General features: G+C 40.5%; 1 protein-coding gene across 5 annotated transcripts in view; it reads left to right on the top strand.

Annotated features, from left to right (window-relative positions):
• Window positions 1-19,774, top strand: part of ZNF106 (zinc finger protein 106) — an 81,917-nt gene that overhangs the window by 29,944 nt on the left and 32,199 nt on the right. For 3 of the 5 annotated variants that reach the window (XR_012091469.1, XM_008016899.3, XM_008016897.3), the window contains exons 3-7: window positions 527-588; window positions 8,619-8,819; window positions 14,088-16,271; window positions 17,347-17,980; window positions 19,395-19,464. Coding sequence is in view for 4 of the 5 variants with exons in the window: in XM_008016899.3 (XP_008015090.2) it covers window positions 527-588; window positions 8,619-8,819; window positions 14,088-16,271; window positions 17,347-17,980; window positions 19,395-19,464 (3,151 nt within the window). In the remaining variant the exon portion in view is untranslated. The remainder of the gene's footprint in view (window positions 1-526; window positions 589-8,618; window positions 8,820-14,087; window positions 16,272-17,346; window positions 17,981-19,394; window positions 19,465-19,774) is intronic. The other 2 variants (XM_038009864.2, XM_008016901.3) reach the window with 1 other exon arrangement.

Raw genomic sequence — 19,774 nt, 5'->3', positions numbered from 1 at the left:
GAGGCTCTGTTATGTTTGTAACTCCTATCTAGAATTGATGTATCTATCTATATTCATTCAACAAATGCTTATTGATGACTCTATGCTAGGCCCTGTCCAAGACATGGGTAAAGTAAGAGTTGTAGCTTACTCTTGAGAAACTATGGATAAAAGAAGTCAAATAGTTGAAAAGTTGAGTGGTTTGACAGGTGTTTTTAAAATGAACTTTAGTAAATTCTTTATAATGGGATAGAATTTAACCTACTTAGTTTACTTGTAAGTCTTTTGCTTGCTAAAGACAATACTTTCTAATCTTTTTGGAAAGCCACTTAAATATGTCTTTTGAAGAATTCTTTTTATTTAAACATGAAATATATTTAAAAACACGGTCAATTATTAAGGAACTGATTTCAGTATTAAATTGAGCATAACCATAAACACATTTTGACATAAGGAGTTTGAGCCTCAATTTTTGATTGAATAGGAACAGAGGAGTTTTTTCAAAGCAATCCTGCTTAGTTTTAATCTACTTTCTTTACTTTTGAAGGAGATGGACGAACACATGCGGAGCATGTTGCATCACAGGGAACTTGAGAACCTGAAGGGCAGGTATGGGAATGGCTCTCTTCCGTAAGTTTGTGAATGTGGGTGGATCTGAGTGATGATGGTGCCTGTCGGTTTGTTTTGCAGTAATCCATCATAAGCAAATGTTGTCTTATGGTGTAGAACAATCTTTTAGAACTAATACAAAGTATAGTAGATTTTTGGCATTCAAAAGAAGACAAACTCTGATACCTTTGGGCATCTTAAATATGTGAATTTACAGCGGCCCTATCGAGTAGATTACAACAAAGGTGAGTTGGGATGAGCTAACTCTCTCATTAGTAAGCTGTGTCATTCCTACCTGCCAGCCTTACAACTAGGGCATTTTGTATTTTTACTTCAGTAGTGTTACACATTACTGCATGCCATAAACATTTAGTATTGCTGAAATTGTCTGAGACATCCAAAGTCTGCTAGATGGCACTGAATCTCATTGGTATAAACAAAATTGAAATATAAACCTTAAGTGTATTTAAGAATGCTGGCCAGGTGCAGTGACTCATGCCTATAATCCCAACATTTTGGGAGCCCAGGGTGGAAGGATTACTTGAACCCAGGAGTCTGAGACTAGCCTGGGCAACATAGCAAGACCTTGTCTCTACAAATAAAGAAATTAGGTGGGTGTGGCAGCTAATAGCCAGTGGTCCCAGCTATTTGGGAGGCTTAGGTTGGGAGGATCACTTGAGCTTAGGTAGGTCCAGGCTACAGTGATTGGGCCACTGCCCTCCTGCCTGGGTGACACAGTGAGACCCTGTCTCAAAAAAAAAAAAAAAGAAGAAGAAGAATGCTGTTCTGTGATTTAAAGCTTGAAATGTTTAAGGAAAGGAAATCTAAAAGTGGACACCTTTAAAAAATGAAATGTAGGCCAGGTGCAATGGCTCATGCCTGTAATCCCAGCATTTTGGAAAACTGAGCCAGGCAGATTGCTTGAGCCCAGGAGTTCAAGACCAACCTGGACAACATGGGGAAACCCCATTGTATTAGTCTATTCTCATGCTGCTAATAAAGACATACCCGAGACTGGGTAATTTATAAAGGAGGGAGGTTTAATTGACTCACAGTTCCCCGTCGCTGGGGAGGCCTCACAGTCATGGCGGAAGGTGAATGAGGAGCAGAGTTACGTCTTACATGGCAGCAGGCAAGAGAGCTCATGCAGGGGAATTCCCATTTATAAAACCATCAGATCTCCTGAGGCTTATTCACTACCATGAGAACAGTATGGGGGAAACTGCCCCTATGATTCAGTTATCTCCACCTGGCCGTACCCTTGACATGTGAGGATTACTGCAATTCAAGGTGAGATTTGGGTGGGGACACAGCCAAACCATATCACCTGTCTCTATGCCCTACCCCACAAAAAACTCCAAAATTAGCTGGGTGTAGTGGTGTGTGCCCGTAGTCCCAGCTACTCATCAGCCTGAGGTGGGAAGATACTTGAACCTGGGAGTTGGAGGTTGCGGTGAGCCAAGATCACACCACCACACTCCAGCCAGGTGACAGAGCCAGAGCCTGTCTCAAAAAAAAAAAGTAGCATGTGTGTGTATTCCATGTCTTTTGTCTATTTGTGATTTCTTTTTTGATGTATTTGACTTCTGTCAATTTGAAGTTTGGAAACAGGATAGATAGAGAAACATTGGGAACCTAGGAAATAGGAATTATATCTTATCCCATGAATAAAAGTTACAAGTTTTTTTTTTTTTTTTCTTTGAGATGGAGTCTCACTCTGTCTCCCAGGCTGGAGTGCAGTGGTGCCATCTCGGCTCACTGCAGCCTCCGCCTCCTGGGTTCAAGCAACTCTCCACCCTCCTGAGTAGCTGGGATTACAGGTGTGCGCCACCACGCGTGGCTAATTTTTGTACTTTTAGTAGAGATGGGGTTTCACCATGTTGGTCAGGCTGGTCTCGAACTCCTGACCTTGTGATCCACCCGCCTCGGCCTCCCAAAGTGTTGGGATTACAGGCGTGAGCCACTGTGCCTGGCCAATAGTTACAAGTTTTGATCAGGATGTCAACCTAGGTCATTTGAAATTTATTTTTTTATGACCCACAGTTTAAGATTCTGTGGGCAAATTAATGTGTTATTAAACTTTCAGCATCTCTTTAGCCTATTAGTGGAATTTTTCCCTGCCCCCAGTCTCTTACTGTGTGAAGGTTAGGTCTTAGCAATATAAAGGAGACGCACTCAAATTTAGTACGGGGAGCCCTTATTATTTTTAATATATACTTTTTTGAGACAGGGTCTCATTCAGTCTACCACCAGACTGGGGTGCCGTAGCACAATCACAGCTCACTGCAACCTCAAACTGGGCTCAAACAATCCTCCCACCTTAGCTTACTGTGTAGCTGGGACTACAGGTGTGTGGCACCACACCCTTTTGGCTTTTATTTTTGGCTTTTATTTTTTGTAAAGACAGGGTTCCATTCTGTCTTTTATTTGGCTTTTATTTTTTGTAAAGATAGGGTTCCACTCTGTTGCTCAGGGTGGTCTTGAATTCCTGGGCTCTAGCTGATCCTCCTGCCTCTGCCTTCCAAATTGGTGGAGCAACAGGCATGAGCCACTCTGCATGGCCAGAAGCCCTTATCATAATACCTTGAATATATATGATCTGTATCTCATTAACATTCAAAATCTATGAAATGCGACTCGGCCTCCCAAAGTGCTGGGATTACAGGTGTGAGCCACCGCACCCAGCCTAAAATCCCATTTTCAACAGACTTCCTTCTAGAGTTCATTAAGGGTTACTTACCTGCCACCCAACCCATCTGCGCTACATCGTTAAACAAAACGAACGAGGTCAGTAAATCTAGTCTGTAGGAGAGAAGCCCATTGCATTCAAAGATTAATGCCTCATTTATTTCAGACATCACTAATCAGCCATTTAAAACGTTTTAAAAAGTTTGGGCTGGCCACAATGCTCGTGCCTATAATCCCAGCACCTTGGGAGGCTAAGACAGGAGGATCAGGAGTTCGAGACCAACCTGAGCAACATAGTGGGACCCCTTCTCTACCCAAAAGTAAATAAATAAATAAATAGCCAGGTGTGGTGGGTTGCACCTGTAGTCCAACTACGTAAAGGATGCTGAGGCAGGAGGATCCCTTGAGCCTAGGAGTTCGAGGCTGCAGTGAGCTATGATTGTGCCACAGCACTCCAGCCTGGGCGACAGTGAGACCCTGTCTCAAAACAAAACCAAGTTTGATCACATAAGACTTATGTTTATAATCAATGCAGAATCATAAAAAGTTTTTCAAAAAGTAAAAGTCTTCTCCCTACCCCACTCCCCTTTCCCCTCTAAATCCTATTTCTCTCTTAGGGGAGACTCAGTGGTTGGTGTATATCCTATCCAGATCTCTTTCTATGCATTTACATACTTATTTATTTATTTATTGAGATGGAGTTTCACACTTGTAGCCCAAACTGGAGTGCAGTGGTACGATCTTGGCCCACCGCAACCTCCGCCTCCTGGGTTCAAGCGATTCTCCTGCCTCAGCCTCCCAAGTAGCTGGGATTACAGGTGCGTGCAACCACGCCCGGCTAATTTTTTGTATTTTTAGTAGAAACCGGGTTTCGCCATGTTGACCAGGCTGGTCTCGAACTCCTGACCTCAGGTGATCCACCTGCCTCAGCCTCCCAAAGTGCTGGGATTACAGGCATGAGCCACCACGCCCGGCCTATACACTTATATTTATAGATACACATTTCGTTTTGTGATATTAACATAATGAATCACATTGTCATTTATGTTTTGTTCTGTAATGTGTTCTTTTCCACCCAGGCAGCTATGCTGTACCATGGAGATTTTATCTACCATTTTTAATTATTTGGATCACAGTAAAATAATTAGGAAAAAGGCACTAAAAGCCTCCCTGAGCTGCCAATAGGAATGTCAGGTTTCGCACCCTAACTCATTTTCTTTAGAGGATAGCCTTTAGTACTTATTTACTCACATATTGGATATAGTGTTCCTGACCTGTAACAAATTATGTTACATATAAGGGAGAAGACAAACAGGTAGCAAGAAAAAACAGCTTACAAAATTATAGGAAATCCCACAAAATCTCAAAAACTGTTTACTGGCTTGGAGCTTTTACTGTAAGAATGGTCTTCACCAGCTTGTACCATAGGGTCAAATTATTATCAGTCATTATTTCTTTACCCTGTTATCCTGAGTTTGTGATTATTTCCTCTGGATTTCATTTTTAACTACTGAGTTTCTGACACTGAGACTTTCTTTTGCTCAGTGTAGTTGTGTCTACAGTTTTTGGTTGTGATCTGGTTAAGAATTGCAAAGTACATGTTGTTTAGGCTTTGCATGCAAGCTTGAATAAGCAATAAGTAACTGGTCTTATTTGGTTCACAGCTGTGGACATGTGAAACATTTCCCTGTTTTTTCCTAATATACTTCTTCAGATGTGTGGGCCGTAAGTAGCATCTCCAGATAGAGACTATTAAAAAGGCACAACCTTTATTTATTCAGCAGCTGTTGTCGGGTAGTTAGAGCAAGCTTAATAAAGAAAAGCTTATGGAGAGAATATCTTAAGACTTTGCATTTTGCACATGAGAGGAAATTGTGTGGTAACAGGATGAAGCTAATTTAGGCCCTCCTTTTAATGCCCTAAGGAAAATTATTGCCTTTGCTAGCCAAGGAGCAAAGCTGTACATTTCCCCCATAATTATTTTATTTATTCACACAGTGTAGGATTTTAACTGATTATTAATAAATATCAAGTAGCATCATTAAAATATTATTTAATTTGCTATTAGGTTTTTAAAACGTGGTTTCCCAAACACTGTATGTTGAAGCATGAATGCCTGTTGTGTAGAGAACAGAGGTAAATATGCTTACTCCACACACACTTGAATTTTCAGAAGATGTGGTCACACAGAGAAAGAACAGGGTGGTCTAACCGCATCTTCTGAAAACACAGATGTGTGTGGAGGTCACCGTATTACTTCTTTATACTTTTTGAAGTTTCTTATAAAGTTTTTTTTTTTTAAGTTTCTTGCAGAGTTTCTGTTTTAAACTGGATTTTATTTATAGGAAAATGTTAGGGATTTGGTTTTTTGAAAAATCATTTTTAGTATTAACTTTTTTTTTTTTTTGAGATGGAGTTTTGCTCTTGTTGCCCAGGCTGGAGTGCAATGGTGCAATCTCCGCTCACCACAACTTTCATCTCCTGGATTCAAGTGATTCTCCTGCCTCAGCCTCCCGAGTAGTTGGGATTACAGGCATGCGCCACCACACCTGACTAATTTTGTATTTTTAGTAGAGACTGGGTTTCTCCATGTTGGTCAGGCTGGTCTTGAACTCCTGACCTCAGGTGATCTGCCCACCTCAGCCTCCCAAAGTGCTGGGATTACAGGCGTAAGCACCCGGCTAGTGTTAACTTTTATACTGCACTTACTGCCTGTGCCCTTCTGGGCAGGGTCTCTGATTTGTTCTCTGTCAAATAATTTTGGAACTATGGTTATATTCTTTCTCACTAGGATTGCAAAATGGTTTGAAAATGTTCCACTGTTAAGAATCCAACATATGTTTGTGCTTTGGGGGTTGCAGGGTGTGTGGGTTTATTATTATGGATGTTTATTTTTAACAGTTAAGTTCTGCCTACTTTATACAACATTCCTTAATATTTGGAAAGTCAGTATTGCTTTCTAGCTGTGTCTTTTAAGAGTGAGGGGTTTTGATAGATAGTTTGAGCATTAGACAAATTCTCTGCATTTTAGAAGTAAGGATAAAATCAGGAATTTTATTTTAAAATACCTTTTAGGGATTATACTAAAGTCCCTAGTTGAAAGATGTCCCTGGTACTACAGTAGTCAGTTTAGCAGTCTGTGAGTTTTTAGATAGAAAAGTAGGCTAAGATATTTTCCATAGTTTTAGAAAGTTTTAAGGCAAAAATATTTTCTTTTCTTTTTTTTTTTTTTTTTTTTGAGACCAAGTCTCACTCTGTTACCCAGGTTGGAGTGCAGTGGAGTGATCTCGGCTCACTGCAGCCTCTACCTCCCAGGTTCAAGCGATTCTTCTGCCTCAACCTCCTGAGTAGCTGGGATTACAGGCGCGCGCCACCGTGCCCGGCTGATTTTTGTATTTTAAGTAGAGGTGGGATTTCACCATATTGGCCAAGCTGGTCTCGAACTCCTGACCTCGTGATCCACCCACCTCAGCCTCCCAAAGTGCTGGGATTACAGGCTTCAGCCACTGCGCCCGGCCGACAAAAAGATTTTCTAACTGGAAAATTGAGTTGATTGGAATCTTTATAGTGTACAGGAGATATTGTAGATTTGTTATAGTCCTCAGACTGTTCTCATGCTGCCCATTGTGATAGATTTATATAATTAACTTCTTTGTGTGTTGCTTTGAGAAACAGCTTGTTATTAATGTTCAGTTGGAATGAGCTACCATCAATTTAATTGCTTGAGAGAAAAGTATCAGTATCCCTGGTAAACTGGAGAAAGTTGAGGATTATTCTTTTTTCTTTTTTCTTTTTTTTTTTTTTTGAGATGGAGTCTCACTCTGTTGCTCATGCTGGAGTGCAGTGGCACGATCTCAGCTCACTACAACCTCCGCCTCCCAGGTTCAAGTGATTCTCGTGCCTCACCCTCCCGAGTAGCTGGGATTACAGGTGCCACCACCACACCCGGCTAATTTTTGTATTTTTAGTAGAGATGGGGTTTTACCAGGTTGGTCAGGCTGGTCTCGAACTCCTGACCTCGTGATCCACCCGTCTCGTCCTCCCCAAGTGCTGGGACTACAGGCGTGAGCCACCAAGCCCGGCCTTTTTTTTTTTTTTCTTGAATGAATATTCAGGTGATCTGTAACAGTAACTGTCTTCTAGTAAATGAAGTGCCCAGTTTTGAGGGTCTCTTCTGGTTGATTGATGTAAATTCTGCCTATGTCTAGGTATTTGTGAGGGAAAGATGGAACAGAGGTGCACGTGTGTGTATGTATTTCTGTCTGGACAAAGACGGCATGTCTTTTTGGGTTGTTGGGTTTTTTTTAATAGATTGGCATAGGAAGTGCAAAAATATAACTAGTCTAAATCCAAGACACATGATACAGAGTTAAGCCAATTTGGATTGTTGAATGGATACTGCTGTCTTGTAACTATGGCGTTCAGATGTTTCTCATAAATGACTGCATAGTCAGCTGACCCAGTCGAGGGATTTCCAGAAGCTAAAAAGCAGTTAAATGATTGATCTGCAGCTCTGGACACTGATTCAAGACTTTGGCTTCTGAAGACTGGCTAAGTGAGATTTGCCATGAAGTATGTAAAGTAAAAAAACAAAGCAAAAACGTCTGCCTAGTTTAACTAAAAACCTGGTTTTGCATCTCTCTGAACTGTAGCATTTTCTGAAACTTGAGAAAATACATTTGCTTGGCACAGCTGTTAACTTCCTACAACTGAAATGCTTTCCATTCCCTTTAAAACAAGCCCTTCTGAAGCAGAATGTAGATCACTTGTATCATCCAGACCAAAAAAGTTTGCCTGGACTACCGCTGGGTCCGGAATCCTCACATTCCAGGCAGAGCTCCAGCTGTTCCGATTTAGTTACCCACTTGGGATTGGCTGCGCCACCTACTCTTGTTTCCACCCCTTAACTTTCACTGGAAGAAAGCTCTAGACTGAAGATTAAATGTAAGCGCTGTCACCAGGCCTTCTGAGTGCAGCTGGCACCATGGGTGTGCTCCAGAGCAACTTCTGCTTGCTCCGAGCCCCCTGCCCTGCCTCCCCTTTCACCATGTTTCCTCTGACAAGGTTTTAAGTACAGCAATTCAAGAAGATTTCTCCTCCTAAACGACATTTATCTGAAGTGTATTGCCTCTTGATTGCTGGAAAAGAATCTTAAACTCATTTCAAAAGTAACTTATAAACAAACTTATTAAAAGTGATGAAAGGAGCATTAAAATTAATTAGCACTAATTTTTCACTGTGCCAAAGTGTGCAGTGTCCTTCAGAGGAAACGATAGCAGATCTGGTGAGTGTGCCATGCCAGTGGGGAGAATTGAATGTCCCTCATCTCCCTCTTTCCCTAGGGACATTAGTCATGAGTGCCGAGTGTGCGGGGTCACAGAAGTGGGTCTTTCTGCATATGCAAAGCACATTTCTGGCCAGTTGCACAAAGATAACGTTGATGCCCAGGAAAGAGAAGATGATGGAAAAGGAGAGGAAGAGGAAGAAGATTATTTTGACAAGGAACTCATTCAGTTAATAAAACAAAGGAAAGAACAAAGTCGGTAAGTAATTGATTTTTTAAAAAGCCTATCTATAACAGAACACAGCAGAGAATACATTTTATATCTTTGTACTGTTCAGTCCATAGCCTTTAAACTTAGGTATAAAGTTTAGCTGGAGGTTGTTGTCTTATTAATCAAAGGGCAGTGAAATGCTTTCTTGAACTACTGTAATATCTTCTTAAAAAAACAAACTCAGTATTGTTCCTACATAAGCTGTAGCCACATATCTGAAATTTTTGCCATGTTGGTAACTATGTTGAGAATGGTTTTATTGGTATCCAAATCTTTTTTTTTTTTTAAGATGGAGTCTCACTCTGTCACCCACCCAGGCTGGACTGCAGTGGTGTGATCTTGGTTCACTGTAACCTCTGCCTCCTGGGTTCAAGCAATTCTCCTGCCTCAGCCTCCTGAGTAGCTGGGATTACAGATGCCCGCCACCATGCCTGGCGAATTTTTTTTGTATTTTTAGTAGAGACGGGGTTTCACCCCAGTAGCCAAGCTGGTCTCAAACTCCTGACCTCAAGCAATCTGCCTGCCTCAGCCTCCCAAAGTGCTGGGATTACAGGCGTGAGCCACCATACCTGGCCAGTATCCAAATCTTTTGAATACCAATAAGTTGTTATTTGGCGTTTAAATTTTCTAGTGGAAAGGTGTTAGAATATAAGCTTCATTGTATAAATTATATAGTACATAGTATAGTCTTATTACCAAAATAACATTTCTTAGGAAAATGTTTTTTGACTGGTGTGAATTAACGTGGTGCTTCTGCCAAATGTGATTTATCTTTTTGTCTTTGAATCCCCAGTGACTACCACAGTGCTTTATTGAGTAAATTTTTTTGTTAGTGTCAAGATCATTTAAGCAATATAAATTTTCTAATTTGTACTGCTTAATTTCATACCTACATTTATACATTCAGATATTAGGCATTTACGTTTTCACCTTACTGTTTTCTGGTCTAAAGAGTTTAATTATAAAATTTGTTAAAAAGAGTTTAATTAATGAGGTAGAAATTTTCAGATGTGAGGGGAAGAGAGAGAAGCACTTATGAGGTGGGATAATTTTTTAAGTCCCAGAATATGAAGAGAATCATTTCAGATTCTAAAATAAAAATTTAAAGATTATTCTTGAATACTAGTTATACCTGGTCTGTACCTCCTTTTTAGTTAGAGGCTTGACTATAAAAAGGAAGTTGTTTTTACTCTGTGTGTTTAAAATTTTTTTGCTGGGAGGCATGGTGGCTCAGGCCTGTTGTCCTGGTGCCTGAGGAGATGAGGCCAGGGCTACAAGACCAGCCTGGGCAACATAGGAAGCCCTTATCTATGTAACCAAAAAAGAAAGAAAATTTAAATTAAAAAAAAAAGTTTTTTGAACAAGTCCTTGAAGGAGACTTTCTTAGTCTTTTTTTTTGAGACGGAGTCTCACTCTGTCGCCCAGGCTGGAGTGCAGTGGCCAGATCTCAGCTCACTGCAAGCTCCGCCTCCCGGGTTCACGCCATTCTCCTGCCTCAGCCTCCCGAGTAGCTGGGACTACAGGTGCCCGCCACCTCGCCCGGCTAGTTTTTTGTGTTTTTTAGTAGAGGCGGGGTTTCACCATGTTAGCCAGGATGGTCTCAATCTCCTGACCTCGTGATCCGCCCGTCTCAGCCTCCCAAAGTGCTGGGATTACAGGTTTGAGCCACCGCGCCCGGCCAACTTTCTTAGTCTTAAAATATCAATAAAGAGTGAGCATCCGTAATCCAAAATCTGAAAATGCACCAAAATCCAAAACTTCTGAGTGCCAATATGAGGCCACCAGTGGAAAATTCCACACCTCATTTCATTTTACAAAATTATTTAAAATATTACCTAAAATTATCTTCAGACTTTGTATAAAAGGTATATATGAAACATAAATGAATTTTATGTTTAGACTTGGGTCGCATTCCCATAATATCCCATTACGTATATGCAAAAATATTCCAAAACCCAAAGCAATTTGAAATGCAAAGCATTTCTGGTCCCAAGCATTTCAGATGAGGGACACTCAAACAACATGGTTCTTAAATCATTTAGTAGCTTAGTCCTTCAAATGACATTTTCATTACTTTTAATATCGTTGCAGTTTACTTTCTCCTACTTTAGGCAGTTGAAGCCTCTGGGAGACTAACTTCTATTTTGTTCTTACATACTAGTGCCATTATTAGCTTTATCTGTGTAAATAAACATTAAGACAGAATAGATTAGATATTCATATCATAGTTACTATTTTTTGAGTCTTTTGATATGCCTCCTTGGTGACCTATTTATAAAATAATCTACTTCTTCTTTTTTTTTTTTTTTTTGGAGACAGAGTGTTGGTCTGTCACCCAGGCTTGAGTGTAGTGGCACGATGACACCTCTCACTGCAGCCTCAACTTCCTAAGGCTCCAACAGTCCTCCCACCTCAGCTTCCCAAGAAACTGGGGCTACAGGCATGCATTGCCACCATGCCTGGCTAATTTTTCTTTTAATTTTTATTTTTGGTAGAGATGGGGTTTAGGCATGTTGCCCAGGCTGGCCTCGAACTTCTGGGCTCAAGTGATCCACCCGCTTTGGCCTCCCAAAGTGCTGAGATTACAGACATGAGCCACCACACTTGGCCAAAATCATCTACTTCTTCAGGAGTGTTTTTTTTCTTTTTTCCTTCATGATTTTTAACTTAGATTATGCTTTCTGGTCTGTGGGTTTAGCTGAATGCTCCTATCTTCTGAATCTAGCCAATTCATGAAATCTAGGAATTCTACTTCGTGAGTTATTTATCTCCCAATTCTCCCATTTCTGATCATATCAGTATAGCTGTGTCAGTGGTCTCCTTGGATGTCAAAAGTTTTTACATAGAATCAAAACATAAAGGCAATTTGGTTAATGGTTATAAAAAAAATTCTGCTACTGTATGTAATAATACTTGTTACTTTCTAAACAGTCTCCTGTTTAGAAATGATTGTAATTTATATAACATTAGTGGATGTTTGAATTTCTAGATAGACTTTTAAATTCCATCTTGTGAAAAAGGAAGAAGTTCCAATTTGTGTCCAAAATATCATAGACATTAAAACCCTTTAAAGCCAATTTAAGTCAGTACTGAGTTTAAGATTTTTAAGTTAAGGTCAGAGGAAGGAACTTAGATGTGGAAACTTTGTTTTGAGATGTTGATTCTATGACGGCCTATGGTTAGGAGTATAGACTCTCGCTGGAGTCAGACTGCCAAGGTTTAAATCTCTGCTCTGCTACTTTCTGGCTGTCTTATTCTAGTCAAGTTATGTAACCTCTCTACTGCTCAATTTCTCATCTCAAAAGTAGGAATAATAAGAATACTTGCCACGCCTGTAATCCCAGCGTTTTGGGAGGCTGAGGCAGGCAGATCATGAGGTCAGGAGTTCAAGACCAGCCTGGCCAACATGGTGAAACCCCGTCTCTACTAAAAATATAAAAATTAGCCAGGCATGGTGGTGGGCACCTGTAATCCCAGCTACTCAGGAGGCTGAGGCAGGAGAATCACTTGAACTCGAGAGGTGGAGGTTGCAGTGAGCCGAGATCATGCCATTGCACTCCAGCCTAGGTGACAAAGCAAGACTCCATCTCAAAAAAAAAAAAAGAATACTTGCCTCAGGATTATAAAAACTAAAAGAGATAATCTGTATATAAGGTGCTTGGCATTAAATGCCTGGTACTTAGGTACTCGGTAAATTTTAACTAGCAGTACTCAGTATTTTGAGCACTTAGCACATGATAAGCACCATGGCCATGCACACCATAGGCAGTTTGTAGAAGAAAATAGTATTTACACCTACTGCTGTGATGCTTACTGAAGTTTATTCATGTTTCTGTGGACTCCTCATCTACCATGAATACATGACACAGCTGTAGTTTCTTTATAAAAACCTCTAGCTCATGAAGCTCTTATAGCACATCTGATGGTTACTACTTGTTTGGTATATGCTATTTTCCTCCTGTTTATGACCTTATTATCTCAGCTAGGTGCTAAGCCCTTCACAAACCAGAACTATACATAAAAGTCTTCTTATACCACTAATGGTTATTGAATGGGTACTGGTCAAAGTGTTTATTAATAAAAATAACCATGCAAAGTATAATCTTATTTAAAATAGGTTAAGAAATGGGAGTTTTTCAGAAAGAACCTACAAACTGGAAAAATCATGGTATTAAGGGCAGCTGAATATAAAATTGTATTAAATATGATAACTAGGCCAGGCGCAGTGGCTCATGCCTGTACGCCTGTAATCCCAGCACTTTGGGAGGCTGCGGTGGGTGAATTACCTGAGGTCAGGAGTTTGAGACCAGCCTGGCCAACATGGTGAAACACCGTGTCTACCAAAAATACAAAAATTAGCCGGACGTGGTGGCGCATGCCTGTAATCCCAGCTACTTGGGAGGCTGAGGCAGGAGAATTGCTTGAGCCTCAGAGACAAAGGTTGCAGTGAGCTGAGATTGTGCCACTGCACTCCAGCCTGGCCAACAGAGCAAGACTCTGTCTCAAAAAGAAAAAAAAAAAAGATAACTATAGCTATAAAATATAATTGTTCTTATTCCAAAAAAGCTGCATAATATAAAAATAATAATTGGATGATAGGGACAAAATCTCAGAACATGCCAAGAAAAACAGGACCAAGAAAGGGAGGAGAATATAAATGTGTCAAATTTTTGTTTGCTTGTTTTTTTGAGATAGTCTCACTCTGTTGCCCAGGCTGGAGTGCAATGGTGCGATCTCAGCTCACTGCAACCTCCGCCTCCTGGGTTCAAGTGATTCTCATTCCTCAGCCTCCTGAGTAGCTGGGGTTATAGGTGTGCGGCACTACGCATGGCTAATTTTTGTATTTTTAGTAGAGATGGGGTTTCTCCATGTTGGCCATGTTGGTCTTGAACTCCTGACCTCAAGTGATCTGCCTGCCTCGGCCTCCCAAAGTGGCTGGAATTATAGATGTGAGCCACCACACCTGGCCAAATGTGCCAAATTTTTAATATTTCTGGGTGATAGGGGAGATAGTTGTAATTATTTGAAATTTAAATAATTTAAAATGTTTAATTTTTAAGTTAATAAGTTGAGGAATATAAGTTTAAATATATCATTTAAAGATATGAAAACAACCACTATTAGATATGAAACTAGACTCGGTTACATATTCTAAGTAATGGGAGGAAAGTACAAGGGAAGTCTGGAGGGTTATGCCTTTCAAGGTAGCATAGGAATTCCTTTAAATTACTAATGAAAAACCTGTTTTTCTTCCAGACAAGATGAACCTTCCAATAGCAACCAAGAAATAAACTCTGATGACAGACGACCCCAATGGAGACGAGAAGACCGAATTCCTTACCAAGACAGAGAGAGTTACAGTCAGCCTGCATGGCATCATCGTGGACCTCCACAGCGGGATTGGAAATGGGAAAAAGATGGCTTTAATAATACTAGGAAAAACAGCTTTCCACATTCTTTGAGGAACGGTGGTGGGCCAAGAGGACGTTCCGGGTGGCATAAGGGTGTTGCAGGAGGCTCCTCAACTTGGTTTCACAACCATAGTAATTCTGGAGGTGGTTGGCTTTCAAATAGCGGAACAGTAGATTGGAATCATAATGGTACAGGAAGGAATTCCAGTTGGCTTTCTGAAGGAACAGGTGGCTTTTCCAGTTGGCATATGAACAACAGTAACGGAAACTGGAAATCCAGTGTACGTAGTACAAATAATTGGAATTACAGTGGCCCTGGAGACAAATTTCAACCAGGCAGAAACAGAAATTCTAACTGTCCAATGGAAGACATGACTATGCTATGGAACAAGAAATCTAGTAAGTCAAACAAATACAGTCAGGACAGATATAATTGGCAGCGGCAAGAAAATGACAAACTTGGTACAGTTGCCACATATAGAGGTCCTTCTGAAGGATTTACAAGTGATACATTTCCTTCAGAAGGCTTACTCGACTTCAATTTTGAGCAGCCGGAAAGCCAAACCACTAAACAAACAGACACTGCTACTTCCAAAGTTAGTGGAAAGAATGGCAGTGCGGTAAGGGAAAAGCCTCGTCGCTGGACGCCTTACCCTTCCCAGAAGACTCTGGATTTACAGTCAGGATTGAAAGACGTCACTGGTAACAAGTCAGAAATGATGGAGAAACCTCTCTTTGATTTTAGCTTGATAACTACAGGAATACAGGAGCCCCAAACTGATGAAACACATAATTCCCCAACACAGAAAACACAAAAAGAAATGCATACTGGATCTCTTAATCACAAGCCCTCTTCTGATTCTGCCGCTTCCTTCGAGGTGGTAAGACAGTGCTCCATTACAGAAAAACCTGAACAAGAGCATACCCCAAATAAAATGCCGTCATTGAAATCCCCACTCCTTCCATGTCCAGCCACTAAATCATTTCCTCAAAAGCAAGATCCAAAGAATACCTCAAAAAACACCAAAACAAATTTTTTTTCCCCTGGAGAACACTCAGATCCCTCGAACAAGCCCTCTGCGGAAGATAACCATGGTCCTTACATATCCAAACTGCGTAGTTCATGTTCTCATGTTTTAAAAGGGAGTAAAAGTACATTTGGCTCTCAAAAGCAATCTGGTGATAATTTAAATGATACGTTACGAAAGGCCAAAGAGGTGCTACAGTGTCATGAGTCATTGCAAAATCCACTTCTTAGCACTTCTAAAAGGACCAGGAACTATGCAAAAGCAAGTAGAAATGTAGAAGAATCTGAAAAAGGGTCTTTGAAAATTGAGTTTCAAGTGCACACACTAGAAGATGAAAGTGATGGAGAAACATCTGACACGGAAAAGCAGGGAACAAAAATTGGAACCCTAGGTTCTGCAACTACAGAATTGTTATCCGGCAGCACTCGTACTGCTGATGAGAAAGAGGACGATGACCGAATCCTGAAGACTTCTAGAGAACTATCCACTTCGCCATGTAATCCCACAGTTCACCAGAAAGAATCTGAATTACAAATGACATCTGCAGCCAGTCCACACCCTGGCTTATTGCTAGACTTGAAAACCTCTCTAGAAGATGCACAGATTGATGACTCTATTAAATCTCATGTGTCTTATGAAACAGAAGGCTTTGAGAGTACTAGCTTGGATGCAGAGCTTCAAAAAAGTGACATCAGTCAGCCCTCGGGCCCTCTCCTGCCTGAACTAAGTAAGCTTGGCTTTCCTGCCTCACTTCAGAGGGATCTAACCCGGCACATTAGTTTGAAGAGCAAAACTGGAGTGCACCTTCCTGAGCCAAACCTCAATAGTGCCCGCCGCATTCGCAATATTAGCGGTCACCGAAAGAGTGAGACAGAGAAGGAGTCTGGGCTCAAGCCAACCCTACGGCAGATTCTAAATGCATCTCGGAGAAATGTCAACTGGGAACAGGTCATTCAGCAAGTAACCAAGAAAAAGCAAGAGCTGGGCAAAGGCTTACCCAGGTGTGTGCTGCTTTTCAGTGTCTTTCTTTTTTTTTCCCCCTCGCTTTCTTTTAAAGTAACCCTTTGACCCTGATCAAGAGAATTCTACGTGTTTCATTTAATTAAATGTTTGCCAAAATATCTGTTGTAGATGTCTTGATTTAATATCAAATAGTGACTGATACTCTATGACAGATGGAATAAAGTATTTCCTAGCAGAGAGTGCAGGTTAAAATGGAAGCACACCTACTTGAGAAACAAGATGGTGACATAAGAAAAAAGTCATCACTTTATAGGGGTAAAATCCATCACTTTATAGGAGTAGAAAACGACAGTATAAAAATGTAGAGCTATAGATCTGTGTCTTTGTCTAGATCTTAATTTTGGAATGCGTGCTGTAACTTTTAAATAGAACTGTTCTCATTACCTTTTACTTGGAACCCACGAATAGTTAGCTTTTCTGTATGTACTCTGGGCATTGTATTTATTACTACAACATGCTTTCTCTTGAGCACTTGTGTAATATTTTGGCTCTTCATCTTATGTTGAGATACTAGACTTTTCTGAATGGTAAAACAGTGTTCAACATAGGTTTGCTACTTGAAAGTCATAACTCTGCTGCACGATGATACAGTTCTGCAGGCTTCAGGGGCATTTCTGTACTTGTTGAAATAATGGATTTATTTTCCCCCACTTTCTTTTTCCCACACCCTGTGACTAGCACTGGAAATTTTCAGTATATAGCACCCGTAAATGCTCAATAAAAGGTTTTTTTTTCTTTTGGTTTGGTTTGTTTGCTTTTAAAAATTACATGCTGTATGTATTATTATAGATTTAGAGCTCCATATGAAATAAAACTCAATTTTTACTCCCTCAAATATATTATTGTAGCTGTATACAAACCTCTAATCTGGTACTTGTCACAACATAATATATTTATATCTGTATCACTTACTAGACTGTGAGCTCCTTGAAGACAAGAACTACCTTACTTTTTATAACCTCAGTGCTTGAGAGAACCTGGCACATTAAAAAATAATGCCTCTCCCAACAACCATATCCAATTTATGTTTTCATTTTTTCTTTCTTCCTTAAGGTTTGGCATAGAAATGGTACCGCTTGTTCAAAATGAACAAGAAGCCTTAGATTTGGACGGGGAACCTGATCTGTCCAGTCTAGAAGGATTCCAGTGGGAAGGCGTTTCCATTTCCTCATCCCCTGGCTTGGCAAGAAAGCGAAGCCTTTCTGAGAGCAGCGTGATCATGGACAGAGCTCCTTCTGTGTATAGCTTCTTCAGTGAGGAAGGTACAGGCAAAGAAAATGAGCCCCAGCAGATGGTTTCACCTAGTAACTCACTGAGGGCTGCACAGAGTCAGAACGCAACCATGCACCTCAAACAAGAAGTGACACCTCTGGCTGCCTCCCTCCGAACAGGTGAAAGGGCTGAAAATGTTGCTACCCGAAGGCGACATAGTGCACAATTACCTTCTGACGATATAATACCTTTGATGCATTCGGCAAAAGACTTGAACAGCCAGGAGAGGTCTATGCCACCTTCAGAGAGTCAGAATTCCCAAGAGAGTAATGGAGAAGGAAACTCTCTGTCATCAAATGCATCCTCAGCCCTTGCGATCTCCAGTTTAGCGGATGCAGCCACAGATAGTAGCTGTACCTCTGGTGCTGAACAAAATGATGGCCAAAGTATTAGGAAGAAACGAAGAGCCACTGGAGTGAGTATAATTCCCTCTGCTTTTTGTAGAACATCGCATGTGGCAAGTTGGTTGTGTATTAAAAAAGCTTCAACTGTTTTTCTTGGGTGTCTGGGATTGTGATTCTCTCAACTTCTAGAAGAATTGTGAGGTTCTTACTTTCATCCTACTGGTTTCTTACACTGAGTAATTCTGCTAAATTAAATGTAATCTAATATGAATGTACAGTACCAGGAAAATATGAAGTCATATCTAAAACCAGCGTCCAAGCCAATGATTCTTTGTGTCACCTGACCAAGGATCAGTCACATCTTCAACTGTAACTCAATCTGTTTTCATAGATGCATTCTGCACTGCTGCTGAAGAAAGGCATTCTACTGTTGTAGAGCATGGATGATTGCTGGATTCAGGAGTGCTAGGCTTAACACTAAGATGGTTTTAATACTATTTGTGTATATATGAACAGAGTATAGAAATATTTTTAGTCTGTGTAACTCTGTCCTTCGTCCTTCAGTTACCCAGCCTGGCCTTTAAGAATCTTTTATTTCACTGATAGCACTTCTGCTCTTCTGGCAATTCTGCTGGTAATACTGCTTAACCCTCTCAGTATCCCTTTCTGGAAAGAAAGAGGTGCTGGTAGTGAGATAGTCTGGGATCTGGCGATGTGAAAAAAAATGGGTTCTTCTCTTCATTATTTGTTTATTTTATAATATTTTAAAATTTATATTAGAGATGAGGTCTCACAATGTAGTCCAGACTGCTCTGGAACTCCTGGACTCAAGCAGTCCTCCTGCCTCAGCCTCCCAAGTATTGGGAACTATAAGCATGTATCACTGTGCTGGGCTTCTCTCATTTACTACTGAGGTGATAAACATAGTAGTTAAGGTCATGAATTTTAGGCTTGCTTCAAATTGCAATTCTGCTCCTTTGAGCTAGATGCTATATGTAGTGCATGTTATTGGATGACTTAAAATACACTTCAAGCTGAGAAACTGTCCTATGACAAAGAGCTTGTCTCGTGGACTGTTAAGCTTTTTGTTGTAAAGGTTTTCTTGCTGAAATTTAAAGTAGAAACTATGCCAAGTTATAAATATATATATTTATATATATAACTGGCTTTGTCAATACTTCTACTTGTGCCTTACTACACCAAGATAGAATGCTTTGTCTGACCTCCATGGGCTTTCCTACCTCTAGGATGCTAGAAGGCACTTCACCCTGGATTCTTTTTTTTCTTTCTTTCTTTTTGAATCAGATATGTTTATTCAACTGAAATTTGAGTTTGTACTATGTGCGTGAGACTCCTATGATCATGTTAGAGATGGTAGCAATAGTGAAGAATAGCGTACAGCTATCTTGGAATTGATTCCTTTTGCTCCTCTTGGATAATGGCTTTTACACATTGGATTTTATGCATTTTTCTTTATCGCTCCAGGATGGATCTTCTCCTGAACTCCCAAGTCTTGAGAGAAAAAATAAAAGAAGGAAAATTAAAGGAAAAAAAGGTATGGTGCAGAATATTTTGAGAGAAAGAAGTTGGTGTTTTTTGTTTCGTTTTTTGGGTTTTTTTGGTAACCTCCCAACTCTTGGGCTCAAGCAATCCTCTTCTCTCAGCCTCCCGAGTAGGTAGGACTACTGGTGTGTAATAACACACTAATTATTTTTATTTTTTTGTAGAGACAGGGTCTAGCTATATTGCCCAGGCTGGACTCAAACTCTTGGGCTCCAGTGATCCTCTCACCTTGGCCTCCCAAAGTGTTGGGATTACAGGTGTAAGCCACTGTGTCCAGCCCCAAGAGGTTCTTGTAGCAGTTC

This window comes from Chlorocebus sabaeus, chromosome 26, assembly GCF_047675955.1.
Source record: "Chlorocebus sabaeus isolate Y175 chromosome 26, mChlSab1.0.hap1, whole genome shotgun sequence".
Lineage (NCBI taxonomy): Eukaryota > Metazoa > Chordata > Mammalia > Primates > Cercopithecidae > Chlorocebus > Chlorocebus sabaeus.
This window is presented reverse-complemented; position numbering and strand designations above follow the sequence as displayed.